This window comes from Cebidichthys violaceus, unplaced genomic scaffold, assembly GCF_023349555.1.
Source record: "Cebidichthys violaceus isolate CVI_PGR_0920_01 unplaced genomic scaffold, fCebVio1.0.p SCAF_94, whole genome shotgun sequence".
Lineage (NCBI taxonomy): Eukaryota > Metazoa > Chordata > Actinopteri > Perciformes > Stichaeidae > Cebidichthys > Cebidichthys violaceus.
The window spans coordinates 640,584-650,583 of NW_027176980.1; the positions used below are offsets into that span (position 1 = coordinate 640,584).

The window sequence follows — 10,000 nt, forward strand, 5'->3', positions numbered from 1 at the left end:
GTTTAATTCCTGAGTTTAGTTCCTGAGTTTAATTCCTGAGTTTAATTCCTGAGTTTAGTTCCTGAGTTTAATTCCTGAGTTAATTCCTGAGTTTAGTTCCTGAGTTTAATTCCTGAGTTTAGTTCCTGAGTGTAGTTCCTGCGTCTCCTTATATGTTTTTTTTAAAAAAGAACCCATTAGGAACATCACATGTTGAACAGCAGGCGAATACCTCGCTGTCACATGCATGGTATTGTCATTATACAATCTAAAGCTCCCCCCCCCCCCCCCCCCCCCCCAAAAAAAAAAAACATCCAGAAGAAGTTCTAGACAACGGAAAAGTGTCAGACTAACTCGAGAAGAAAGGAAATGGAAAATCCACGGTCTGATCTGTGGCATCCAGCTGTCACATCTGACTCAGGCACAGTAGCGGAGCGAGGCCTCGAGGACGCTCTGGCTCTCCTCAGCCTCCCGTCAGACTTTATTCTACTTATTGGTGGGAAACGATACTGCATGCTGGAAGCATGTCATCGCTGCCTCAGACTGGCGGCAGCGGCCCGGAGGTGTTTTAAATTACCCGGCCCTGACACTTTCACCGCGCTGTCTGCAGGCCATCAAACATGTCCCTGGAATTGATGTCGTTTAGTTATAAGGGCCTTTTTAAAGTGACGTTAAATGTGTGCAAACTGTCATCCAGGTGATAAGTCAAAGCGCTTGGTTTTAGTAGTAAAGGTTTCATCAGGCTGATCGCAGACGTTCTACAGCTCATATGTCGTAACATAGGATCATATAGGGACATCTTTCCGAATAAATATACCAATAAACCACACGAAAATGCGAAAAATACTCGCCTGCCAATATTTAGCACCATAACTATTCAAACTGGCAGCGATGCGAATTTGCAGTTGCAGCACTTTTTCGATGAAAGGTTCAAATAGATTCATGAGGACCAACTACCAGGATCCTCTTGACCCAGATCAGGCCTGTCTGAGGTAATCTGTGGTGCAGACTAAGCTACTGTAAGATTCTTTTATTGAGTTTCCTTTGAGTGAAACGCTCTGAAGTGAATTTGAGGATTCCCCCCTCTGGTAAACAGTTACTCTGTCTGTATGTCTGGGGCTTTTATTGTGAAAGGTAAGAACAGAAGGAGTGGATCTGGTCTGCGGCTGCCTTCGTCATGGTTCAATTAAAGGAGTAATAAAGATGGCAATCTTGGTCCGGACTACGAAGACTCCTTGGTGTACGTTTTGAATAATATTGGCGTTCTCTGTTAAAGTACGAATCGATCGCCGTGGAAGAAAAGCTACTTGACGATAGCTTTTGTTGACAAAATGAACACCGCTTGGAAACACAACCAACGACGCGAAGACGACTTGGACCCTCGCTTAATAGCGCAGAGACAACATTCAGCCTGAAAAGAGTCGGCGCTGTCTGAAGTAAAGGCCCCATGGCTCCCCTCTATGGGACCTCGCTGACCTCACTCGTCGGACCCTCACAGCTCGCTCAGATCACCGACTCACAGCTTCACTTTCATTGCAGTTGCTGCTGAAGTGATGCAGTATCCTCCGAGAGAAAACGGATAAATGGAGCAACTTTTGAGCGGCACGGAGTTAAATCAAAAGTAATTTAACCACTGAAACCTTCAGAAGTCTTTCCACCGACTGAGGACTTATTTCATGATCTATTCTTTTCAGAGCGAAGGTGTCGTGTATAAATTTCTTCGTGAGCCGCAACAAACGGACAGAGCGAAGGTGTGTTGTCCTCAATGTTTGCCTTTGGGAGGCGGTTGGAGGACAAGCAGTGCTTTGTAGTGATGTTATCTGTCATCCTGAGTCACTGGCTCGCTGCAGGGTCAGGAGATCATAACACGCTCAGTAAATATGCACACACACACACACACACACACACACACACATGCTGATACAGAGCACATATGACTTCCATCTCTAAACTTCACTGCATCGCTTAATCCAATCCGCCTTTCTCCCCTTGTTTGTCTCTCTCTCTCACACACACACACACACACACACACACACACACACACACACACACCACGATCCCTGCAGTGGCTCGTCTTTCAGTTTCCCTTCCCCTGGTCATTGACCTGTGTTCAGGTCAGCGGTTGATGGGTCTCTGGAGAGCTCGGGTCTCTGAAATTAGGTTTATGATCCAAAAAAAAATTGTGCCGCTTCGCAAAATCCCTGATTCACCCGACACCCATCTGGACTCACGTCTGCCTCTGAGGGTCAGCGGTTTCCTTCATCGACCTCTCTCTGGATAAATTAAAAGTTGTTTTTTTTAAAACAGTTGAAAGGTTTAAAAAAAACTGCAAACTGGACATTTTAAGGCTTAGATTAAATACCCTGTGAGTGCTCACATACACAACCCTGACTGAATTGAACGTCGCGGTTTGCGGTCCAAAGTAGTACAGAGTAATATAATGTATATTTTGCAGGCAAAACAAAAATGCACGGAATTCAGGTGAAGAAGGATTTTATTTCAAGTCTTATTGTGACGCAAAGATTCGTACGTGAGCAGATTGTAGCACAACGTGAAAATATTCACGTCTGTCCCTAGAATCAATGAGTAGTGGTGATGAATAATCGTGTGTTTGCAGTGGGTTTAACTCTCGGTCAGGTCTGTTTCACACACTGTTAACATGCTTTGCTCACTGAGTTAGATCACCAGTCAACAGACCAGAACAGCGCTCATCCACCACTGAGGTATCGTTTCATTACACAAAACAAACAAAAAAACACGTGTTCTCCAGTTTGTCTGGGTTGTGTTTGAGTTCGCTGGGTGTAATTTCACCTGTAATCTTAGAGGAGTGTGTGTGTGTGTGTGTGTGTGTGTGTGTGTGTGTGTGTGTGGGGGGGGGGGGGGGGGGGGGGGGGGTGTCACTCTGCGTGTTCTTTATGTGTCACCTGGTGCTGCAGCACAGTTGGGTTCACTTCACTTTTCACAACACACTGTCTTTTAAAACCGGCGAAACTTTAAAAAAAAAATGTGACGATGTGACGAGTAAGCGTCTCTCAGCGTGACTGAAAGGCGGCGCGTCGAAGAGGACCCTCTCCCCGTTATTGTATTGTTTTAAACTGGAATAACAGAGAGAGAGAGAGAGAGAGAGAGAGAGAGAGAGAGAGAGAGAGAGAGAGCGCATGAAACCAGCAGTGTACAACACGGCTATCATTGCTAATGGATTTAGGATGGGATCATGCCCGTCGGGCCTCAGCTGTCGCCTGTTTAAATTCCTTCCAGTAAACGGGATGAGTTGAGGCTCAGCCTTGGGAAGGGACAGTATGAGTGTCTTATTGTCTTAACCCTTCAAAATAGAGGGACGGGTCTCTCACAACCGGTGCAGAGGTTTTCCAATCGTAATGCGAGCCGGCGTCTCCGGAGCTGCGTTCACGGAACCCTTAAAACGTACGATTCAGTCGGTTCAGTCGGTGAAATCTGTTCTCCGGTCGGACGGGAATCTACGAGAATCTGCACACCGAAGATCGGAGAGAGGGAGAAAACCGAGACGTTCAGGGGTCTCGGTCGGGAAGAAAATAAAAAAAAAAAACAACAACCACCCAGAGTTGACTTGATATCTGCCTCTCAGATCTCCAGTAAAGCCCGGTCTCAGCCAATCTCAGCTTTCCCACACACATGAAAGAGGTGGGTTCCTTTTACGATCCGTCGTGAAAAGCTGGCATGGTCACAAAGCCAAAGCGTGGGGGGGGGGGGTTTGCACATACATGAAAAAACAGTGAACATTCACAGATCACCCGCGCAAAACACAGATGGAGTGCAGTCCTTGCTTTGCAACCATCGTTGCACGGTTTGGTTTGGCTTCAGCGTATCCAGACACCTGTCGCCTGCGCTCACAAATCGGCTCGTTTTGCGTCGGGACTCCTCTTCCTGTATCTCACCCCCAGCGAGCTCGAACCCTCCAGCTGACACCTGAACGCCTCGCGAAGCCTCTTCCCTTTCCCACAGCGGGGTTAGGGTTTCCGAGAGGAGGAAGAGAATGAGAGCGAACGAGTAACGTTTACAGCATTTCTGTTGCCTCCACACGGCTCTCAACATGGCGGCGGCTAGCAGCTAGCAGTGCTGACAGCGCTAACAGTGTTAACCTGAGCATGTGTCGCAAAAACTAAAATATAATAGTGAGTTTTCCTACGAAAGACAGCAACACGCGTCAATTTCCGCTCGTTACATTCATACATATACTTACGTGTAATAATTACTCGCGTTTAGGCAACAAAACTACTCTGTAAGGCTTAGCCATTGCATAGCGGCTATGTGCTTGTCAGTCCAACTTACTTAAGAGGGAGTTTTAAAAAAAGGCCAAATGGATTTACATCTGGGAGATGTTGTATTAACAGACGTCGATCTGTAACTCAAGAGGGTGTCATTAAATGATTAATGATTGCAGTTTAGTGCTGGTCTTTTGCACAATGGTAAAAGAAAAGAGCTAACAGAGATAGCCTGGAGAAAAACAAAAGGGGGAAAAAGCAAAAACAAAAGGAGAGGATGTAAAACTCATTACGTGCGGTTGCAAAAAGGAAGAAGAAGAAAGAGTGAAATGTACACCTCAAAATGTAGATAATAAGCAAAGACGCAGCTGACCCGGAGGCCTTAAAGCCAAAGTAAACAATAACACGACGCAGCGTGGTCAGAAACGCTGCTGGTATTAATCACTCTAGATTTGACAGGCACTTCTGTACGTGGGAGCTCCGTTATGACTTGGCCTTTTTCACAGGCCGTTACACTAATGATCCTTCAGGGACGGCGGAGGTTTTCTTTTTTTTTTTTTCTTTTTTTTTTCAGGGATCGCTGGTTCTCTCATCACCCCCGCAGTGAAAAAGGCCCCCCCCCCCCGGGGGGGCTCTCTGAGCGATTGTATTTACAGCTGCTGCCGACCTCCAGCCCTTCACCTCCTCGGCCTTAAATACGAGGAGACGTCCGCTGAACAATGAAACTGACTGATTTTTCCACTAATTCACAGGATATTTTTCCTTTCGCTGCACCCGTGGGAGACGTAGGTGGAGGCGGGGAGGGTGGGGGTTTACCCTACAGTTCCACTCTACTCGCTCCATATTGGTGTGTGCGGAGGTTAATTGGATTGCTTTTGTTGGGCGACCCAGCGCTACCCTCACAGGTCCACATTCGCCGTGCATTGTGGGTATTTTTAAACGGTTCCAGGTCTTTGCGTGCGTTCGCGTGCGTCCATCTGGGCCGCTGACGCTCACTGGGGAGGCAGATTAGGAAGCGTAGGAGGAAGTGTCAGCGACAGAGCTGCAGCTACTGCAGGCAGATATGATTTCAACCAGTTTGGGTTTTTTTCTTGTTTTTTTTGGAGTGTTACAAACGTTGTAGACCGTAGTGAAGAGGGCTGGGCTAAACTTCAGAGGGTGGTTTTGTTTTATGTGGTTTTACATGTTGTTTTATGTCACAAACCGTTTGCTTTGGTCGTTTTCAACTTATTGAACTCAAATACACATATAAGAATATTAAAAAAAAACAATAATAAAGGCCTTAACACACAGGGGGTGAGTGAATATATATATATATATATATTTTCAAACACTTTTTTATCTTGAATACTTTCACATCGAACATGTATATTAGACTGCCAAAATAAACGCAATTTTTTTTCCGTAACAACGTGGATTTTCAGATCCAGATCTACTTCTTTTATTCTTACCTTTCACAATAAAAGCCCCGGACGAAGAAACTGAAATTAATTTTTACATTAAATGTTACACATTTTCATTTCCTTTTCAAAAACTATTCCACAAATTAGCTCCTTTGACTGTTATACATCTTTGATTTTGTAAAGATAGTTCATTCTGACTCTGAATTTGGAACAACTTCTGTCCTGTAAGCGTCTTATTTTTGACTTAATACATTACTTGTGACGTTTTCAAGTCCACCAAATCTCTAGAACTGAGAGCATGTGAGTTAATAGGTAATATGTTGGGTTTGCCTCTACACTTGTCGGTGACGTATGGAACTATCAAAGAACGCTACAACATATATAATAAATGATAAAGTGCAGTTGGTGCTAAATCTCAACAAATGAACAGTATTTCAACCAACCATTATAAACCACTGAGCACCTGTTTTTCTTTCTCTCCTTCCTCGTGTCCTCATGCACTATCCACTCAAGGACACGTCTACCTTTTTGTAGCCCAAAAGATAAACACGCGCTATCATTGGCCGCCGCAGCGCAAACATCAGCATCGATCGCTCAGCCAAACAAGTCCGGTTTGTTCTGAGCGCACCTGTGTGAAGGAATATCAATATCACTTCTTATAACGGCTGCGTATCGATGTTTGCTCTGCGTGATGAACAAACCACAATCTCCACGATACATGAAACGAATCCTCCTTTTACTGTCGCCTCGGCTCGACTACAGAAATATGAAAGATGAGACACAGACGAAGGTGTCTGCTGTGATCCAAGAGCATATTGACAGGCAGAAAGAGAGGATAACAGATCATTTTATAAACACTCCTCGTAACCATTACTCATATCAACAACAGCTTTCACAATAGTGTCCCCATTTATTTTCCTGTTTCCCTTTTTTAAAGTCAGTCTATTGATTTCTTCTTTCTGGGAACGTTGCCTCAGATCCCAGTAACTCCCCCATTTTGGATGCTGCTCCTTCCCCAAAAATTCTCTCCCATATTCTGTTAGTTTAAGGGCGGACAGCTCAGTGGCTTTACTGTGTATTTACTTTATTGAAACGTAGGAGAGAACAGAGTTAGATGAGCCACGTTGCAAAGAAAGAAATGCTTGAGGTACTTGAGGCTTTAATCTTGATTTTAAAGTGTTTCTGCCCAACTGTCCAACTGTTCTACCCTCCAGGTCAGGTCAGGTAAACTGCACCTCATTTAAAAGCTCAACTGCACCAAAGTCAACCATATTTGCCATCATAATAAAGTACAAACAGACTAAACGTTTCAGTAAAATCACTTAGCTAGGGCTCGGTGATTAATCCCCCAATTGTGTTCAGCACACAAGCTTATATTTACCCTCCACCATACTTTCTTCTGCACACGTTCATGTCCCTCATGTGAGAGCTTTGTGCAACAGAAACAGGACAGGATTTCTTTTAAGACGGACATGAAGTCCACTTCCTCTTTAGCAGCCCAAAACCCAGGCTGATTCAAACGTTAATGCAGACACATACGGTTTAGATCTCTGCCATGTAACAGGAGAAGTCAAACCTCAACAAGATGAAACTCCGCCACACCTCCAATAAAAAAGGACTTAGGGTGTTTCTGTCTCTCACTGGGGGGTTCTCAGTGAGCACAAAAAGCTGGGAGGCCTTACGTGGGCTGAATCCAACACGGGATTAAACTCTGTTGTGCCCTCGGGCCATGCGTGTAAACACTGTAGAGGCTAAAAAAAAAAAAAACAGGTGGCGTCTCATACGATGTGTTGAGGAGGAAAGAAACTGCCAAACTGAGGATTACAGCGCGGTGGTTCTGCATAGTGACGGAGGGAAGACCTGGAGGGAGCTGAGAGGTAGAGGTGTGCCGGTACCTCTTTGGTCTTCACTTCTTCAAGGGACTATTTTAGGCGTAGGACCGACTTCATATAATCATCCTCAGACAATATTGGATTCTCAGATTACATTTTGTCGACTGTGTTCTGCCTCTTTTGCTCGCCACGCGGACCGTTCACCTGCTTTAAACCAAAGACCGCTTGAACGTGATTGGTCAATACTAGTCGGACTACAAACTGAAACCAGGACGCTTCTTGATGCCAAAGTCTTGATCTGTTTCCTGCAGATCCTACATGTGAATTAGGATCGGTTTTAGGTTATGAGTAAGAGTTGACGTTGGTATGTACGGTAGCAGTGTTTGTTAGATTCAGGGGCAGATGTCAGAAAGCGTATGTCAGTAAACTCTTAGAGATAAGGGTTTCAAACTGGTTCTTCTTCAAGGGCTGAGGTTCTACCTGGAACATTTGCTTCTGCAGAACCCCGTTTTTTTTATTCAAGAGTTCTTTGTGAGACCAAGGGATCCATTAAAAACACTTTTTCAATTCAATGAACCCTTTTTGGGGGGAAAGAGTTCATCCAGGATTGATGATCCCTTTGGTGTTAAAAGGGATCAAAATCCAGTCCTCACACGCCCAAAAGATGTGATGGGGAACCATGATTGTTGTGGGTGGCGCTGCACCACCTCAGACCCTATAGGGTTCTAAATAACACTCTTAGAATACAAAGGGTTCTGGGTAGAACCCCCTGGATAAGTTCTAGATTAAACTTTTGGTATATAAAGGGTTCTGGGTAGAACCCTGTGGGTGTGTTCTAGATTAAAAATTTGGAATATAAAGGGTTCTGCGTAGAACCCCGCGGGTGTGTTCTAGATTAAACCTTTGGAACATAAAGGGTTCTCAGTAGAACCCCCTGGGTGAGTTCTAGATTAAACCTTTGGAATAGAAAGGGTTCTCGCTAGAACCCCCTGAGTGGGTTCTAGATGAAACCCTTGGAATATAAATGGGTTCTTCTTATAAAAAAAAAAAAACATGGGTGGGTTCCTGTCAGCACCCTTAGACGATTGAAAGGTTCTGGATAGAGCCTCCACAGCGGATTCTGGGTGTAACCACATAGAAGGGTTATCTATAGAACCTCTCATAGGAGGTTCTGTATGGAACCTTTCACTGACTTACTGACGTACTGCCTCTCTCGTTCTAGAGCTGTGTGTACGGTGAGAACCGGACGTCCATCCAGTGCACCACGCCCTCTTTGGCCAAACTGGCCCTGCAGCCGCCCGTGGTCACCAAGGTGGCGTTCGTCCTGGACGGCTACTCTACGGAGCAGTGGGATCTGATCTACGTGGAGGACCCCTCCTTCCAGGACCCCAAGCTCACCTCCAAGGACAACAAGAGCATCGTGGAGCTCAAGGTAAGACTAAAGACTAAATATGTCAGAAATATGACAGTGTGGGCTCTTGATAGAGTAGCGGTAGGGGGCGGGGCTTAGCAAAGGGTCACTTGTGCCACGATTGGCCATTTAAAGAGAGAAGACTGACTTTTTTAAAACTTTCGTTGTCTTTCCATTACTCTAATGTCTATAAAGATATCACAGCAGCAACGGTTAGAGGCAGAACTGCCTCCTTTGGTAAAGATTCAAAGTGAAGTCCAGCAGGTCAGACGCTTGCAACAACAGGTGCAGAAACTCAAGACACCTGGAGAAACGCGAATTGTCGAGTGTAAGGTTGCGGTAAAGTAATAAAATCTCCTCGTATGGGCTGTGGCGAATATGAAAAGCTGAGAAAGTGCCTCACAGAACAGCGAGAGCTACAGATCCGCAGGGTTGTGTTCATAAAATCGACGCCACGGATTTGTTCAATTCATAAATGTAGTTTGCAGAGCTTTTACTGAATGGGATGAATTCACAATTTGGAAGCAGGTTGAGGTTCATTCTGCCGGTGGCTGCACTTTGCTTCCCATATTCACACGTACAGCAACTTCCATGGTCCGGGTCAAATCGGGAAGGAAACAATACTGAAAGAAAAACAGGAAGTGGAGTCTGTTTCCCATCGTTTACACCTCCCCATCCCCTCCCCACTGCTACACCTCTCTATGTATTCTCTCCGTTGACTTGCATTGTTCTGCCGGCCCGAGGTCAAAGCTTTTGACATATTAATGCCGGGTTTTCAAACGGGCCACCATGACATTCCCCTGAGCCTGTTTTTAGCAACACAATGAAAAACATATTTCTACTCTTTTCTTTCTTTCAATTTCTTGTTTTGTTTTTTTTTGCTCGACGGTTCGCGGCAGCTGTGCTGAACCTCTCGTAGGGAATCCTGCCTGTTTTTTTTCTTTCTTTCTCTCTTTTCCCAGACATGACCTTGGCCCCCGATGCTAAATCCAACCACCGACCCAACCTCTCTTCCCCCCCCTTCATCCCAGACAAACCCCCCCTAGTTTTTTACCAGGGTGAAGGGGGGAGTTTTGCACCGAAACAGTCCACATCTGATAACCCTCTGCCCTGCAGTGGCCTCCAGTAAAGGGC

The 10,000-nt window shown here is 45.3% G+C and overlaps 1 protein-coding gene across 1 annotated transcript in view; it reads left to right on the plus strand.

Moving 5' to 3' along the window:
* The window catches only part of met (MET proto-oncogene, receptor tyrosine kinase), a 55,333-nt gene that overhangs the window by 24,210 nt on the left and 21,123 nt on the right, over nt 1-10,000 (plus strand). Inside the window, exons 4-5 of the mRNA XM_068704533.1 lie at nt 6,838-6,842; nt 8,678-8,887. Coding sequence (XP_068560634.1) covers nt 6,838-6,842; nt 8,678-8,887 — 215 coding nt within the window. The remainder of the gene's footprint in view (nt 1-6,837; nt 6,843-8,677; nt 8,888-10,000) is intronic.